At 38.3% G+C, this 18,931-nt stretch overlaps 2 protein-coding genes across 7 annotated transcripts in view; one reads left to right on the forward strand and one right to left on the reverse strand.

Annotated features, from left to right (window-relative positions):
* LOC114137678 (rho guanine nucleotide exchange factor 7-like) overlaps positions 1-18,931 on the reverse strand; it is a 40,302-nt gene that overhangs the window by 18,315 nt on the left and 3,056 nt on the right. The gene's annotated exons all lie outside the window — the stretch shown is intronic.
* Positions 1,103-18,769, forward strand: LOC114137677 (protein-tyrosine kinase 2-beta-like). Of its 6 annotated transcripts, none has more exons than XM_028006450.1 (31): positions 1,105-1,253; positions 1,355-1,399; positions 1,580-1,819; positions 3,966-4,144; positions 5,804-5,891; positions 6,034-6,113; positions 6,201-6,263; positions 6,404-6,458; positions 6,548-6,688; positions 6,904-6,975; positions 7,517-7,618; positions 8,403-8,520; positions 8,672-8,711; positions 8,982-9,013; positions 9,172-9,219; positions 9,859-9,953; positions 10,639-10,720; positions 12,468-12,568; positions 12,690-12,805; positions 13,122-13,222; positions 13,345-13,434; positions 14,613-14,817; positions 14,899-14,989; positions 15,370-15,408; positions 15,630-15,749; positions 15,903-15,935; positions 17,028-17,052; positions 17,652-17,692; positions 17,767-17,901; positions 18,009-18,089; positions 18,242-18,490. In XM_028006450.1, the coding sequence occupies exons 3-31, from the start codon at positions 1,616-1,618 to the stop codon at positions 18,488-18,490; spliced, it is 2,826 nt and encodes a 941-aa protein (XP_027862251.1). In that variant the 5' UTR covers positions 1,105-1,253; positions 1,355-1,399; positions 1,580-1,615. The 6 variants fall into 6 exon arrangements, with proteins under 6 accessions (XP_027862248.1, XP_027862251.1, XP_027862247.1 ...); XM_028006448.1 differs by having other exon boundaries at positions 1,106-1,253; positions 1,355-1,412; positions 1,494-1,819; XM_028006449.1 differs by having other exon boundaries at positions 1,106-1,253; positions 1,494-1,819.

The raw sequence follows: 18,931 nt of genomic DNA on the forward strand, positions 1-18,931 counted from the left end.
AATGTTTCCAGAAATGTGTCTGGAGGAATAGAGTAGCTTAAAGCAAAAAGAACAGTCGCTGCGCCACCTGGTGGCAGAAAGAGGGAGCTATCAACAGCTGCCATCAGGTTTTTGAGGTGGTCAAAAACCTTGGATTGACTACAACAAACCTGCTGGGAGATATACTGTATGTGATACTACTGACCTAAAAGTACAAGAATAGCCAAAGCAGAATTGTTAAAAGCAATACAGATAAACCAAGGAGGTTGTGGGATTCTGTTCAGTAGAGGAGTGGATCAAAACTAGAATGCTAAATATGAAGACAGTGGTGGTCCTCTGAAACTGTAAAGCTGCAGTTTGTGGAGGGCAGGATGGATTCAGTCAAATATCAGAAAATCCTGGGAGAAAATGTCATGAAGAAGCTGAACCACAGAACGGAAAAAATATCGCAAACGCCACCGAGGCTTAGATTCAGAAAAAATCATGGGAAACGCTAAAGTGGCCATCAGTGTAGCCTTCCTTCGAGTGGAGCATTGGTCTGAAAAATCTGAAAAAGGCTTGCAGCAGGTTAAAGCAACAAAAGGAAGCTCTAATGAATATTTAAGTTTAATATAATGAAGGCGTTCAACAATTTCAAGGGTGCCTTTTTACAATTAATCTGCAGAAGTTACTAGAAATATAGATTGTGTTGAGATATTTAAACAATTTTTAATTTGTTCATTGCAACCGATTTCAAGTTTGTTTCCACTAAACCTAATTAGCAGAGGTGGATGAATGGCTTTTAAGGTGAAGCGGCCTACACACCGTCAGTACTTTGAAGCAAAACCACCGAGGTGGACGAGGAAACTAAAGGAGTTTTGCACATATTCATAACCGACTTACAAAACTGAGTGCAAGTTTCCAAGTCTAACAAACTAAAATTATCTTTATTAAAGTCAAACAAGCTGAACAATGCTAGGTTTATATACTTAGGAAACAATTAAGAGGCTTTAAGTTTGAATTCCACAAACTTCAAGTCTGGATGTAATGAGAAGAAATTAAACATTTTCAAAAGTTTTGCAAGCGGAAGTGAAAGTTAGATGGGCCGTGCCGAGTGCCGCTGTAGGTATGATGCTTAGCTCTGCCACAGTTATAAGAAACAGGCTGTGACAGTCACAGTGGTTTCATCAGGCATGTCAGTTTTTCTGTAGCTGCCCTTCAACTTCCTTATTCAGCCCTCTGTGCGTTTCCTCTTTCAGCAACTGATATTATTCCCCTTCAGCACTCTGCTTTGGGTGATTCTTCGTTTTCGAGCTGCAAAACTGAGCTACTTGTCTGCTTTTATTCGAGTGATGTTGAGGTCGGTGTCGCTGAACTTAGTTGTGTTCGGTTTTAGAGATCTGGAAGGGGCTTTCTGATCCGTGGAAGGAGAAGACGACGGGTGAGAGCAACAGGTACGCAGCGCAAACGGAACAATTTGGTGATCTGCTCTCTTAACTTATTTTAACTGTGACCAACTCTCTTGTGCTTTTCAGCTCCAATGCCGCCCTTCAGGTTTTCTTTATGAGGGAGAAGGAAGCATCAGAGTGAAACAGTGACAGTCATGTGCGTCTTTCTGCAGTAGTCTACGTGCTCTGCGTCCACTTCTGTGTGAACAATGTCAGGCGACATCAACACCTTGACCTGGAGGAGCATGTCTCCCACCAGCCCGACAAATTCCTCGGATATGTCTCCCACCATGCACATGGGCAGGGAAAGCTTCTTCCTGGTGAAGATTATCAAAGTCTGCTTCCTCAGCAACAGCTCCAACCTGGGGAAGAACTTCAAGCTGGTCCGCTGTGAGGAGGGCTGGACGATCAAGGTATGCTCCTCTGTTTATTTCCAACCCGTCTTTAATTACAGCAACACACTGTGAAAAGTAAGTCAGGATAGAGGAAATAAACAGCCAAAAGGTTGTGTAATGGTGCACCATTAACCGACCTTTCAGGTTTCCATCTCTGAAGACTCTCTGCTCTTCTGCTCACTTCAGCATGGCAGCTAAACATTATTTAGATGCTCTTCAAACTTAAAACATAAGAATCTCATGAAGTGTTTGGGTCTTTCTCACAATCCAAGGCAATTCATTTAAATTCAAGTCATGTCGCCAAATATAAAGTGAATTTCTGTCAGAGAGACTAGTCTTCAACTAGCAGTAATTCCCAGTGGTGAACAAGCATGCGGCAACAGCGGAAAGGAACGACTCACTTTTAACAGGAAGAGGAAGATGCCTCGTCCACACGAGAACGTTTTCATCCACACAGAAACTCAAAGAAGAGACAAAAACAAAATTTTTGGCAAAAAAAAACAAAGCGAGACTGGAGTCTTTTGTGTGAAGGGATGACAAAGTCAAGCTTCTTCTCTGTGTTACGTTGAATTATACAACTAATCCACTACAAGATGGCGAATATGCAATCCGGCACTGTTGGTGTTATGCAAGTCTAGGATTATAGGTCAGGTTAGAGGGTGAGCTAATACATCAGTGTTTTCAGAAAATAGGTGTTTTCACTGTCCACACAAATATCTGAGAGCAAACTTTTCACTCTAGAACCCCCCAAAAAATGTTTCCCATTGTTGGAAGAAAATAAATTCCCATGTGTCCACTACGAAGAAAGTTTCACCAAATAGTTAAAATGTGAATACATTACATAATTTTGGATAATTTCAGAGTCAAGTTAAAGAGAGGTTTGCCATTTCAGAAGGGATGACGTTGTTTGATTATTCTCCAGTCTATGCAGCACATTCAATCTTAGACAGCAATTTGGATACCACAGAAAAAAGTTAGGCTATTTGATTACTCAACCTGATGTGGCAGTGTGGTTACATTTCACACACAGCATCATAAAAATTAGTATGTTCAATTATCTATGCTAGAAAGTACATATTTGGTCATTTCTTAGAAACGTTTTTGACACTCGCAGCATAGTCATCGTTGCTGGAGGAACTTTTGTCATGGCGGCTGCTTTATTTATCATAACTTTCAAAGCAACACTATTAAAACCTCTATTAAAAACCACTGAGCATGCTCACTACAACATTTACTTGCTTAAACGGGTGCCACGTGACAGAAACAAATGGAAATTTATATAAATTTTTTAATTTGTATCGTTTCAAATTCCTGCTACAGATAGCTGTGCTGCACCGTTAACAGTAGCTTGTACGTCAACAAGCGCTCTGTTTAGCTTCAACTTTGCTCTTCATTATTTCTGTTCCCTTCTATATCAGCAGTGCAGGTGAGAACATGAGTATAACTTAATTGTCAAAATGCTCGTTCAGGTAAAACTGAAAATATTTTATTATTAATGCCCTGTAGTGAAGCCGACTGTTGAAGTTGAGGTTGCTGAAGGAATAAATAACTTTTCAAGTTTAAAATTGGATTTCAGGAGGCTTTCTTATTATTTTTTCTTAATCAAAAGTTGTTCATTGAAGCTTAGCTGGTTCCCTTATGAGGGCTGCAGCCCCAGCTTACCTGAATTCCTCATTTAGGATGAATAGATACTGTCCTACGCTGCTGTCCTCTAAGCTTTACTCAGCTGTGTTATTAATTTTTCCCATAAACAAACATTTCCAATGATCTCAGCATTGTCTGGCTGTTTGTCCACTGTTTTTCTCGGCTTGTAAAAGGGAGTTCCCTCAGTTCAGACTTGATGTAGATGCCTTGCAAAGGGTTCATCTTTCTGGAACCCTCAGCACATCTTCTGCTACTTCTGCTTCTATTGCAAACTTCTGCAGAAAACTGATAATATCTCTGCCTTGGTTGTGAGATCGTTTGCAACCAAGTTGCTTTGCTTGTACGAGAGTTTGCTGTCAATACGTTTCCAATTTGCGCCATTAGCTTTGAAAAGTGTCAAAATCAAAGCTGTGGGTTGAGAAAAAAGCCGAGATGAGGATTTACCTCATCCCTTTTTTTCTGGTGGCCATTATCAAAATGTCAAAGAACAATTGCATGCTAATAATTAGTTCTGCTCTAGAACGTCATCCATACGGTGCTGTCCAGTGGCTGTGTGGGTCCGGACATAAAGCACAGCCTCTGTTACGGCCTTCTTCTCAAACACCTCAAGTCTTCAGAGATGCACTGGCTGCATCCCGATCTGACCGTGACCGAGCTTACACATCGCTATGAACAGCAGCACATCGAGGCCGAGTGGAGGTCAGTGACTGCTTTTATTTCTAGTTTTATTTGGTGGAGATGAACTGATATAAACTGCAGATAACGACTCAAATTTCTTAACATTAAACAAATGCTTGCTCTGATGAATGTGAAATATTTTTAGCTTGCCAGTTTTACTATAATACTGGTTAAAATAAACACTCCAGGGTTTGTGTGATATTTCCATTCCTAAATTTCAAACTTTTTCAGACTCAGTTTTATAGATTTTCAAAAAAAATAATTTATGACATCATGGACATCTGGGTCCAAATAGCGTGGCATAGCTCTTGTTTTACGCAATTCAAGTAAAAACTAAAGCTAGCTGCTGATTGACCAAATGTGCTTTTATAAAGTTTTTTCTTTTTTCTTTTTTTCTGGACAAACTTGGATGAGATAAAATATATAATGTTAAAAAATCTGGCATAGATCTGGTAAGAAATGAAAACCCATCCTTGAATTTGCAGTTTGTGATCAGCAAGAATAATTTAACAAATTTCCAGAAATAAAATTTCAAAGGCTTTGTTTGGACTCTAAACTAAATCTAAAGTAAGACTCTTACACTAGACTTTAAAAAAAACAGATACAAGTAAAGTGATCTAAAGGCTGAAAAACATTTTAAAAAAGGGCAGTTTTTATTTTTGAATAATTACATTATCTAACTCAAACATGACTAAATGGGAAAGAAAAGCTAGTTTTGATGTGATAAACTAATACAAACGGTAGTCATCTAAGTAGAAATCATTACAAAAACAGTTTTATCAAAATGTAAGCTTTTATCTTTTAGATGAGATAACATGTTTTAATTTTCTCCCATACTTGAGTTATTAAGTCAAATCTCATAATTCAAAGAAACCCTGACAATCTATAAAAGTGGAATAAAATCTTTTTTATTTACAACCATATTGTTTATAGTTATTTTTAAAATGTCTGTGCAGTGAATGCAAGTCAAATTTCTTGGTTGTGAGCAGAAAATAAAGCTGATTCTGATGCTGACAAATGCAGATCTGGTAATGCAGTTCGGCTCAAAAACCAGTTCAAACATATCAGCGCTTTCAATTTAACTTTTTGCTCTTTTTTCTTTTTATTTGCGCCACCACTACTAAAATTGTATGGTGCACCCATATTTTTACGTTTAACTTCAGTTTTAAAGTATTTCACTTTTTAAAAAAAATCACTGACCATATATGCAGTGTTAACTTGTATGCATTTAATTTAATGAACACAAGTTCTTATCTGTTGTACAAGGTAGGGAACTTATTGAAAAGTGTTTAAAGTGCTTCGGTGATATGAAATTTAAACTTTAAGTAAATGAATGAAGTAAAAGGAAATCCAAATTATAAGTGTATGCGCGATTTAAGTGAACATTTGACAAATTATTGTTTGTGCACATAGATATATGCGCTCAATGAGAGAACAAATATAACGGCAAAATTGTCAGCAGGTTAATATGGAAGAATCAGCCTGGAATGGCACTCGTTTGATTTCCAGACACTTCAGGGCATAAGCATACAAAAAAGTTTTGAACCGTTCTTTCCCTCATCAGTGTGTATCTGACTCGCCTTAGCCCTTCATGATCTCTGATTGATTTACACAACAATATGGGCTTGCACGTTACTTAGCTAATTTCCGATTAGCTAATTAAGATGTTTGTCTATACAGATATGACCTGAGGATCAGATACATCCCGTCAGACTTCATGGAGACCTTTATGGATGACAGAACAACCATGCTCTACTTTTACCAACAGGTCAAATATCTACAGCTATCCACCTTTTAAGAATGTCCAGATTACTTTTTACATGATAGGAAATTCATTAAACATCAGGGTTAAACTAAGATCCCGCTAAAAATGTTTGGTAAATATCAAAAAAGCTTTTTATGATCGACAGGTACGAAGTGATTACATGCAAAATTACGCCTCCAAAGTCAGCGATGGGATGGCCTTACAGCTTGGTTGTTTGGAGATCAGGTAAAGAAAGGCTGATGTGAGGTTTAAAGAAGAAGACGGAAATGTCGTGTTGGTACTGACAGCTAAATCCCGATGTTGTTGCTGCAGGAGGTTCTACAAGGACATGAATCCAAATGGACTGGAGAAAAAGTCCAACTTTGAACTGCTGGAGTAAGTAAAGACTTTATGATCTTTCAGGAAAATAGTGTTCAAGCAGGCAGAGGTGCATCTGAAAGTCATTTGATCTAAGCATAACATTGTACACCATTGTAGCAGTAAAAACACCAACATTTATTCACTCCACTCTTTAGGAAAGAAGTAGGGCTGGACCTGTTCTTTCCCAGAGAGCTCATGGAGAGCATGAAGGTACAGTCACCTCCAGATCACTGGTCATTTTGTTCTCACCACTAATTCAACAACGAATGATGCTGTCTGTCTGTGTGGTCGCGGGCCAGACCAAGCAGTTGCGTCGGCTGATCCAGCAGACCTTTCAGAGCTACTCGACGTTTCAGCAGGACCAGTGCATGGCCAAGTTCTTCACCACTTTGTCTCAGTGCTACAGCATCACTGAGGAAAGCTACGGCTGCCAGCTGGTGGTGAGCTGTCTTATGACATCATGCAGTAATCAATCTGGACAATCTGGAACATTTAGGTGTCCCACAAAATCATAAACATAAGACATACTTTCTCAAAGCCATGAATGAGTTTTATTTTGTATGTATTGAGAGATATAAAAGATGTTTGCCTTTCAGAAAAAGCAGAAAAGTGCCATTTAACCTACTATTTGTTTCTGCCTCATCCTTTTCTGTAGCACGGCTGGAATCTAGCTATAGACTTGGTCATAGGAGCCAGTGGGATCAGTCAACAAACGGATAACTCAAAAGTGAGTGAAAATCTTCTCATCGTCCAATTTATTAATCATACCAGCTGATTTCTTCAATTATTTTAGCAAAAAATATTCTAAAATGTTAAATATTTCTCCACTTGTACTGTGGATCCCTGCAACCCCTCTGGAGTAATTTGGACTTTTGAAGCTGACTAAGTGACAATTTGTTCCTGGTTTTGGGATATTTGCTTTGATCGTTTTTCTCTAATCTACTTTACTTATAGTCAACAACAGGGAAATGTTGCTCAGACGTATTTTGGCTTGGTCAAGGGTCATAGTCAGAACAACATCTAAGAGAAAAACGGTGGAGTGTAAATTCTTAAAATGCCTTTTCAAACTATTTACCTCCATAAAACATGAAAGAAAGAAAAAAGAAACTAACTACCACAAAAAAAATTGATGGTTAAGAAAAAGGAAGTAAGTTGGGCTAAAATGGCAACATGCAGTCAAGGCACCAACTTCAGCTCTTTATTGCTTCAACTTCACTATCAGTTCCAAAGTACATCAGTCTTAACTAGAAATACTATTTGTTTTGCAGCCCGTCTGTCTGGCCAAGTTCTCTGAAGTTCGCAGCATCTCCTGCACCGCTGAGCCTGACGGCCGAGCTCTCCTCACCGTGCACATAGACGGATCCAAACAGGTAGCACTTCACTTCCCGACTCAGCAGTTTCACAATTAGAGTAGCAGGAGAAAGTCATGCAATGATGGGTATAACGCAAAGCACTCGTATGGCTTCTCTGATCCTCCTCTACACTTTTGTGCATGCAAACATACTAAATGTGGTTCTTCTCTGCAACTAAATTAATGCATCTCTTTCTTTGGTTTGAACCAGTTCCTCATATCTTCGCATGCTTATCTAATGATTACTCACTAGCTAATCAGGAGACACTGAAAGAGTCAGTTTGCTGACCAAGCAAAGCTTAAAGAAACAGGAGCTGAAACATATTTAGGATTGGTCAATGTAGGGTTATTCTGAGATCCATGAATGAGAAACAAAATATATACTTATGGTAAACTAGAAAAAACAAGTTTTACCTAAGAATAACAGGAATGTGAATGGCTATTAACAGCCTTAAAAAGGTGTCAGTGGTATTTCTGGTACAAAAATTAAGATTCAAGAGTAATTCTGCCCAATAATCTTTTTTTTTAAGGAAAGCAAGGTGGAGTTTTAATGTCTAATTTGACAAAAAACCAGCATGGCTCCACTTTTGGACCACTACCTACAACCTCCAGTCATATAAAAACTTTTGCTGTTCTAGGAGCGCCAAGCCAAGCTTCTCCGTTTTTTCATATTTCCTTTGCATTTGCAAAGGAAATATCAGTAGCCACAGAATTGCTGTGGCTACTGAGTTGCACTGTTTTTGTGGCTTTCAAAAGACACATGTTCACCATAAACGGCTTATCTTGTGTTTTCAATGCCGCAGCCGCTTGCAGTGAACATTTCCTCCCTGGCCGTAGCAGAGAACATGGCCGACCTGATCGATGGCTACTGCCGACTGGAAGGAAAAGCCGAGAAATCGCTCATGATCAGACCTAACAAAGGTACGATCACAGTAGGTCGCAGGGCAAAATCACGATCCAACCACGGTGGCATAAATACAAAAAAAGAAAAAATGTACTTAAAAAAAAAGTCCAGCTTCGCAGCCTTGACGTCACTAAGTCATAATGAAAGTGTTGTAATTGGTTTTCACAGGAAGAGACACAAGACCAAAGCTTCCTGACATACCTCAAAGGTGATTATTATGAGTCAAGTTTCAAAAATGTTCATGACACTCAAACTTTTGTTTTTAAATACACCAAAAGCAAAAACTGTGTAGTTGTTTTTTTCTTGTTTTGTGCTTCCTCTTTTCCTCTGCATTTTATTTTACATTTTCTTTCATGTTCCTCTCTGTTTGACCAAAATGTCATTCAAGCATTACTTGCAACTGACTCCTTTTTACAACAGCTGCATTAATATTATTTATTGAACACCAAACCAAGATTTTCTCTGCATCTCATTCCAGGGCTGGTCCCACTGGCCCAGATAGCGGTCTAAGTAAGTCAATATCTTCATTTATAAACTGAACAGACTCTCACGACTTGAGTTTTTACTTGCATTTCATTATTCTAACTACATTTAGAAAGGTTTTAATTGATGAATAAATGCTGAATGTTACTGCTGTTTTAATTTTCTTTTTTCCCCTTCATTTTTAGGTTCAGATATTTATGCAGAGATCCCAGAACAGACCACAAAGTATGATGGTAAGTAATAATTCATCTTAAATTAGGCAAATAATGTAGCATTATTCACATGCAGCATTGTTCACAGATAATCACAAAGTGCTTCATAATGGCCAAGAGTACAAATTAAAAAAACAACAAAAAATTTAACAAAATAAAGAAAATGCTATAATATAAAAAATCTTAAGGAAAATTATGTTTAAATTTGTGATATAAGACGCTCATAAAAATGTGACAGCAACCGTGTCACGCAACGCTGGAGACCAACTGAGGTTTAACCAGTGGGAGGACGAAGCAAGAATAGGTTGAACAAAATTCTCGAAAAGCCCCTCGAGTTAAACAAGTCTCCATGACGACCGTTAGATGCTATCTACAAGTGCATATTAATAAATTAGAGACACAATCTCAAAACTATTTCTGTTCAAAGCGTGTAAAACACAGCGGTCCAACCGTCTTCAAACACAGCCTCAAAGCAGAAGCTCGCTTCATACATCCCATAATATTATGCAACTGTAAATCATTTGCTTTAGCTGTGGATGCTTTTCCAAGGGGCTCCAAGTGTGGAGGGCATTCGGTAGCACAGCTACATCTCTATGGTTCTTCTGGATAATCTTATTCGAGGAAATTTCTTTCCTCGATTTTTTTTTTTTTTGTGCTTAGACAAACATCGGATCTCCAGAGATGACATCTTTGTAGGTCGGATCCTCGGCGAGGGATTTTTTGGTGAAGTCCAAGAGGGAGTTTACAAATGTCCAGTGAGTCTGTCTTGTTTTAAAGTGCTTTCATAGGTTGCCATTAGGGCAGGGCAATAAATCAGTTTTATTATTAATTAAAATTTTGGTTTTTGAAGATTTAATTTGAGGAAAATCCGTTGTTTCTACCAACTTGGGTTTCCATAGTTCATAGTGATGTCAGCATGTCAAAAGTCCACCATCTTGTTTGACAGCTTCTATTTAGTTGGACTTTGAATTCAGGTAACTCTAAACGAAACATAAAGATCAGGCTGTTGTTTAGAAAAAATAGAGTCATAATGTAACAATAAAGTCAAAATAATACAAAAACGTTGTATTGTTAGTAGAATTAAGTCTTATTTTACGAAAAAAAAATATTACTCAATCTTGTTTCTCATTAAAGCAAATTTTTTCTTGTTATTTTGTTTTGTTGCACTCATGTAGCCTGATCCTAACACTAAATCGTATAACTCAAAGAAGGAATGATGGAAGTAAAAGCCACTTTTTGAAAATATTTTCTGTCATTTGTAATTTCTTTTTTGGCTTAAAGAGATTTTATCTTTAAGCCAAATCGCCCAGCCATAGTCGCTACTGTACATACTTTTCTATCAGCACTAAACTCACCCTAATCTCCACACTGCCTCAACTGCACTGTAAGTCTTTCTGAAAACACTGAATGAGTTGCTATAGTGATGACGTGTGTTTGCAGAGCGGAGAGAGAACTCGCGTGGCAATCAAAACATGCAAAGACTGCTCGGCGGACGTGAAGGAGAAGTTTCTAAGTGAAGCTGGTGAGTGCACGGCTCCTGCAGTGATTGTTTCCTGCTCAGACCCATTCAGAGAGTTTCTCCATTACTCACGTCTCAACCATTCTTCATGTCAACGCTGATGACGATGAGACCGAAACATTAGCAACCTTCTTCTGCTGCTTTTAATAGAAAACACGTCAGGGAGGTGTTTATTTTGCAGAAACATGATTTTAAAAGGAAAGGTGAAACGAAACATTGCCGTTTGCTTGTTTGGACGCTGCGTGTTCTTGATCAGAGAGCCGTTTTCTCTGACTTCCTGTTGTCTGCTTGTGGTTTTGTAAAATAGGCTTATATAGAAACCACAGCTCCAGCGGAGAAAATCTAAACAGGCTTCTTTCAGGCTTTAATTTAGGTCTGTATTTTTAAAAACTGATCATCTAATTTAGAGCAAACTGATAGAGAATTTGATTCATTTAAACCGATTCCTTACTTGCCATAAGCTTCAATCTATTTTATTGCAATTTTGAGACAGAACAAGATAAAGTAGTGCAGAAAAAGGATAAATTGGTTTTGCAAAATTAATTACAACTTCTGAAAAGTGTAGCATTTATTTAGCTTTCTTTACTCTGCTACCTCCAAATAAAATCCAATCCTACTCTCTTCAGTAGTTACCCTAAGTAGCCATGTAGGGGTCACACCAAATAAATAGAAGAATGAGCTCAAAATGTTTTCACCTACATGCAAAATTTCATATGCATCTTAATTTTTAATTGCAAAAAGTGTGACAGTTGTTTAACATTTCACAATTATGCCATATGTTGTACTTTGTGTTGATTCTATCATATAAAATTCCAATAAAATACATTGTTGTGGCTGTAATATAGCAAAATGTGAAACACTTGAAGCGGTTTCAGTACTTTCACAGGAACCTCGAGTATAACACTTTTACAGTTCTAGGTTAGAATCTATCACCTGCATCTCTTTAATTTTGGTTTCTAGCTGTGGTTGTGACCACTAATTGTGGGCCTCATCATGCTGTAAACTGCTAAGTGCTTCAACTACCAACTAACACTGAGAACTTGTTGCTATGTAGGTTAGCCAAACACACTATCATATATGGCGTCCACCAAAACATTGGCTTATAACTTGGTGGATAAACTTTTGTTGCCATGGGTTTACGTTTTGGATTATAAAAAAATTTTTTCACTCTTGTGCTTAGATGTAACTGTTGTTCATTCGGTCAAATTCAGCATTTTTCTCGGTTAAGGTGACAAGTTCGGCTTTACTCTGGGCGGGCTGACTCTCCGTAATGAACCATCAACTATGTGCAGTTCAGTATTTGCAGATTCACCCAGAAGGTTGGGTAAACCTTCTGTTGGAGGTATCTAAAATTATTTGCAGAAAATCCGCCAACTCGCAGAACTTTTTCGAAGAGCTAAAATATTTAAAAACAAATTTAGCTTGGGAAGCTGAAATAACTAGGCATAATGCTACCTGATGTGCTATTAGCTGCTGTTTCCAAAGCAGCCAATCAAGGAGAGCCATTTATTTCCCTTGGTACTGATTGGATGTACCTTCAAATTCAATTTCAATCATATGGATACCAAAAAGAAATTAAGAGTAAAAATAGGGAAGATGTTAGAAGTTGATGTTAGCTTTTGTGGTAATGCTGAGATGTTTTCCACTATGTCAACGGTAAAAAAAAAAAAAACACCATAGGTAACATCTGTATTACAGATAATTTACAAATGTTATGTGTTATTGATGTATGTTAATTCCTTTATTGCAGATCTCATGAAAAACCTGGACCACCCTCACATTGTGCGTCTCATCGGAGTCATTGAGGTCGATCCAGTCTGGATTGTCATGGAGCTCTACGAACATGGAGAGGTGTGGTTCTGAGTTCAAACTGTAAAGCTGTGCTTAAAAGCAGCTCCTCATGCATCTAGTCAGATTATCACAACCAGTACAGTTAGTCATTGTTATGCTCATGTGTCTGTTTATCTGCAAGCTGGGAAACTACCTTGTGGAGCAGCAGTACATCCTCACCGCAGCAAAGTTAACACAGTACTGTCTACAAATCTGCAAAGCCTTGGCTTACCTAGAGGGACTCAACATGGTACACAGGTAACATCGCTAAAGTGAAGAAACAAGCAACTGAGGCTTTTTTTAATTTGTACCTTACTTTTCTATGTTGATTAAAGTCCAGGGACTTTTAGTTAGCAATCAATAACGTTACTAATCCCTTTAACAACCACGAAAGTTCTGTATTTAAGAAAGTTAAGTGGAAAGAAAAGGTACACTAGCAACAGGGATAACTCTTGCTTTCTGTTCTTTCCATATAAGCAACTCAGCAAATGTCTTCCAGAAATCTTTAAGCCTCTTCAATGTTTCTGAAATTATATTTTTATTTCTATTTTTCTACCACTCTTTGTGTTCGCAGAGATATAGCCGTTAGAAACATCCTGGTTGCATCCGCTGAATGTGTTAAGCTCGGAGATTTTGGACTGTCTCGTTACGTTGATGAACAAGAATATTATAAAGGTACATAAACGCAACTGCCCTGAATGCATTCATCTCTTTTTTTAAATTTGTTTTATAAATGTTAGTAACACAATTTAACTTCCAATGCATTTTTGAATCCTGCTCTCTTCCTTTATGTGCAGCCTCTGTCAGTCGATTACCGATCAAATGGATGGCTCCTGAATCCATCAATTTTAGACGCTTCACCTCAGCCAGCGACGTCTGGATGTTTGGTAATGAGAAAACACATCTTCATACTAACTAGAGACTTCATGAAAAGTCTCTTTACACTTTTCATTTTAATTTTTAAACCTATTTATGTAGGCATGATCTGTAAAAGAAAACCATGGAGCAAACCCTGAATGAAACCGAACGAGTGAAATCAGTTCTAAATACTGAAACCATATGGGAGTAAAACCCTCCCACGTAAAACTCACTGAATCAAGCCTGTTCATTTTGACACATCATGTTATTTTTTTATGGTCAGAGCAGTCTGTGTGAAGCTCACCGCAGTGACAAAAAATACATACATGCATCATAGCGTTCCTCCTAACAACTCACCAGAAGAAATCCCTTTTTTTTTAATCATTAGTTAACACTCACATAGAGTCTGCTCTCCTCCACAGAAAAGCAATGGGACTAAATTAGTGCTCATAGTGTCTAGCAACTTGGAAAGTTTCTAGATGAAGTTTCTCTGTTTGTTAGTCAAACGTCTGATTAGTGTTTTAGAAACTGCATGTAAATTATAAAGGATGGAAAGCTAACAGCTGTTGAGAAAATGGCTTCCAACAGAATTAGTGTGTCAACGTACACAAGAGAAAAATGTGCCCTAGTTTAAGAGGAAAAAAGGTGCAGCTCCTAAAAAAAGTATTCAAACCTCTTAAAAAATGTAAGTTTTTATAAGAGCATATTTGTAAAGTAGAAGGAAAACAGCACAATTTTCAGAGTCTTGGCAAGTAAAAATTTAAAAGTGTGGCATACATTCAGACCGAGTCTCTCTTCCTGTGCTACAACAAGATAATTTCAGAATACTTTGGTTCTGTGCATCATTTTGAATCTATAAATAGAACGGCACAACCACAAACCCAGCAATACATAGCTAAGTTTGTGGGGAACAAGAGCATTTTTAGTGAAGCGGCTAAGAGGCCTAAGGCAATTCTGCAGGAGTTACCGGCTCCCAGAGCTCCAAGAAGCAGATGAATAAAGATGAATAGAGTGACCAGAACTGAAGCAACATTTCTTTGAGATACGGACTAAAATCAAAAGTCAGAGATGACTACTTGGTAAAGCTGATGCTCTTATTGAAGAATTTTCAAACCAAATATATTAAACCCATCACCTGATTTATGTCTTTCGATACTCTACCAGATTTAAACACCGACAAAGTCAACCATGGGTGTGTCTTCAACAGGTGTGTGTGTTTGGGAGATCTTCTCGATGGCCCAGCAGCCGTTTTACTGGCTGGAGAACGGACAGGTGATCAACCAGCTGGAGTCCGGAGTCCGGCTCCACAAACCCCAGCAGTGCCCTCCTCCCATCTACGGCCTGCTCACCCGCTGCTGGGCCTATGAGCCGCACAGCCGCCCCACCTTCAGGGACCTCGTCCTCTCCTTCAGGTGCACTCACACACTCCTCCAAATGTCGGGCTTTTACTTCAGTCGCAGTTGGATTGTTTACACATGCTTGCTATTTGACAGTGAGATCCATAAGATGGAGTTGGAGCAGGAAACGGATGTAAGAGTAAGGTCCCAGTCTTTCTCCTCCACGCGCACAGAGCCACCGCCAAAGGTACCAGACGTCAAACTGTGTCAACATGAGCTTGTGTTGGTGTGAAACGCTGACTGAAACAGCAACACTTATTTTTAATCTTTATTGTGTGATGGAATATTTAAATAAGCCAAAGTTCTCACCTCTGATTCTGAATAGCTAACAACTTTTCTCACCTCGGTGCTGCCAGTTTTAGAAAGAAATAGATTAAAAGTGACTGCACTACCTTCAATGGCCACTAGGTGGTGCATCTTCAATTTTCCTCTGAGTCATAAATTCTTTATTTTAAGAATTCATTCAGATTGATGTTGTATTAATGCTCCAATTTTCTTCTGTTCAAATTAAATTAACTATTAAATCCTCAGCATTAATTTTCTCTTTTTCTGTTTCTCCATCATCAGCCGTCCAGAGCTCAAGGCAACACCCTCGCACACATAAAGGTAACCAAAAAGCAGAAAATTGATTTAAGAGTTGTCTGGTAAAATCCACAGTTAGACTGAAAGTGACCCAGATAAAAATACTAAAAAAAAAAAATAGCAATGCAAGTGGAAAAAGTGCCAGAATGAGGCAAATCGTGAAACTAACACAAACTAATGTGGTGGGCTTAAAATACCTCCCTCAAAAAATGGTGACATTTCATTTGCATTCGTGTGCTTTTTAGGCTCCAGAGAAAGACAGCAGGATGTTGTGGGAGAAAGAGAGAATGGAGGACACTTTACAGAGACAGAGGCGAGAGATGATGATGGACCATCAGTGGTTGGAGCAGGAAGAGAGACAACTGGTGAGACATGTCGCTCGCTCGCACCAAAACACGTACACCTTAACCTGAGCTATTGCCGACAAACTGACTACCACCGTTAAACTTTTTTTTTCAACTTCTGCACACTGCTGCATTCACTGACGCAGAATCATGTTGGTTTTCTTTGGCTCATAGGATCCTATGGTGAGACAAGATTCACTAACCAAGGTATTTTTTCCACCACTTTCTCAATAGCACATGTAATATTAATTGTAAATTTGGACTATGCTTTTTTTTTTTTTTTTAGCAGTTTATACAACAGTACCAGATAAAAAAAAGTGTGGAAGTTTGAATTCATTGTGGATTTTCTGCACAAGGTGTAATTTTATAAGCTCAGATATATGCATACACCACCACGAATATCTGGTTAAATGTCTCTGTGCAAGGTGCAAAATAATCACATGTCTGCAGATGACAATTAAAAAAAAAAACTTTATCTATCCCAAAAGAAATATAAATGTTGTATCTCATATCATCCAAAGAAATGAACTGTTTCCAGCTTAAATGTATCAAGGGTGTCTAAAGTGAGGCCCTCTGAATCATTTTATCTTGTCATATCCTGCAGATGGACAAAATATGTATTTTTCCAAGAGATTTTTCACTAATATTTTTAAATCTTCTTAAATTCAAACATTTTCTGTAATATCATTTCAATTTATTTTTATTTAAAGTTATTGTAAAGTGGAAAGACTAAAACTTTTTCTTTTTGATAAGAGTGTCTCCCTGAATTTATTCTAGTTCAAAAAATTTCAGAAACGGTCTGCTTTTCTTTCTATGTTTAGGATCTATGCGGATTTACAGGTTATTTCTCTCCAGTGATTTGACTCCAATATTTGTTGTTATTAAAATATTGTTTGTTTAAAATTTATTGCTGAACAACTAAACATTAAAAATCAAAAATCACTATAATCATTTTAGTATTTTTAATTGGGGGGAAAAAATGTGGATCATGAGTATTTTGATCTTGGTCAATTTGACCCAAGTGGTCAAATTGACCTATGGGTATGATATTTTTTTATTCATATATACTCATATAAAGTTTAACCAAATATTAGTCAGGCTGTAGTATGATTTTATTTGACCTTATGTGAATAAGACAGTCCTAAAATAAGTTGGGTCATCCTTGTGTGGGTAAAAGTTGGCCTGGCTCGCCATCAGAGGAGCTGCACCAACAAACAACTTTTTACCTCAAAAGATTTTTTTTTTTATTACAGAAATATAACTCATCAAATTTCCTGCTTCTCTATTTTTTTTCTACAGCCTCCTGAAAAAAGCCCAGTAAATGGTGAGCCCTGATCATCGGTTTTATTTGGTTTATTTCCTGAACGCATCAGCTGTATTAAGGAATGTGGCTGTTGCATGTTCATTTATTGAGAGAACAGAAGATCACCAAGCTTCTTCTCTCCATTGTTAATTTAACCAGGACTGGGTTTTGGTCGTACAAGGTTCTGCTCTTCGTTTCACATCCCTAAAGCGTGTAGTTTCCAGAAAAGAGAGTCTCGATCATACGTTCCTTACGGGTTTTTACACAAGTCATGACATCAAAATTCAATGATCAGTTGGGAAAAACAAGGTCATCTAACCTCTCGCTTGGCCTGCGTTTCCCTCTCAGAACATTTTATAATTAGTCATTTGGTTATTGACGTGTGGAGCCAAAGATTTCCAAAGTTCTCTCTGTGTGTGACTCAGACAAGTTTCTATACTCCCCCACAAGTGTCAGACCAGCATTCAGCACTTCTAAATCAAATGAATGGCTCATTAACCAGCTTATAACCAAACACATGCACTCAGAGCTACAATGGATCAGCTTAAATCAAAGCTGCAGTGAACGTTTTATTAAATATTTTAAAGAATCTTGAGTTAACTTTTGTTTTTTTGAGTCAGGTCCCCCCGAGAAACCCTCAAAGCCTCCCACCGCCTCACAGGTAAAAACTCTCTCTCATGTCATTTTCACAAAATGATTCAGGAAGTGAAAGGTTTCTGTGTCTTGCTGTCGCAGACTCGGCCCACAGCCGAGCTGGACCGGTCCGGAGACGAGGTCTACACCGGCGTCATGGCGATGGTGAAGCAGGTGGTGCAGCTGAAGAACGAAGTCAACACTCTGCCTGCCTCGGAGTATCCCACCGCTGTCAAGGTACACTCATCTCCGAGTCTTGGTGACTCCATGTTCCTCATCATTGGTTGTAAATGAAAAGACCAGAAGAGGGCGCTCTTCACTTCTTCTCACTTTGCTGTCTTCAGGCTGTAGGAATCACTCTCCGCAGTCTGATTCAAAGTGTTGATGAGATTCTGCCGTCTCTGCACAGCTCAGTCACCACAGAGGTAAACTTCAGACGTTTACGCCTCATTATTGGGTTTAAAGCTTTATCACGATATTTGTTTGTCACTTGAACAATGGATAAGATAGATAAAAAAAGGTTTTGAAATGATCTTGAGAGTGATACGACTATCGCTTCACTTCCTACCCATATCAGATCGAAGGTACCAAGAAACTCCTGAACAAAGATCTGGGCGAGCTCATCAACAAGATGCGGCTCGCCCAGCAGAACTCTGTAACCTCGCTGAAGGAGGAGTGTCAGAAACAGATGTTGGCCGCCGCCCACACTCTAGCGCTGGACTCCAAAAACTTGCTGGACGCTGTGGACCAGGCTCGGGTCAGGGCCAACCTGGCCAAGCCCAAACCCAACTCCCAAGATGCAGGAGGAGGCGTGCTGGACGAATAAAGGAAAATACATTCCCTGCTTTGTAAATAAAGATTTATGTTTGAAGTTAAACTGAAATAATTATCAGGATATGTGAAACTTTAAAAGCAGCAATTTTGTACTGCTTATTCTCTAGTTTCATTGTTAGAACACTGTAATAATAAGCACTTCCTGTTCCTGACTAGACGGCAAAATATTTTTGTAATATTGATGCATCACAGCAAGTATTTTTTTCTGCAGGCCGAGTTTTGAGTTTGAGCATTTTGTAAATGCTTGAATTAAAAATATATGCACATACTATCTCCTTTTGTCAGTCACTTATTTTACTTCAAGAAGCATTTTGTAAGCACAAATTTGCAGGGCTGAAACGATTAATGGGATTCATTGTGAAATAATCGTCAACCAAATTAGTATTTGATTAATTGCTGAACTGAGGATACAAGCAAAAAAAGGCAAACTGCT

Source organism: Xiphophorus couchianus, chromosome 22, assembly GCF_001444195.1.
Source record: "Xiphophorus couchianus chromosome 22, X_couchianus-1.0, whole genome shotgun sequence".
Classification (NCBI taxonomy): domain Eukaryota; kingdom Metazoa; phylum Chordata; class Actinopteri; order Cyprinodontiformes; family Poeciliidae; genus Xiphophorus; species Xiphophorus couchianus.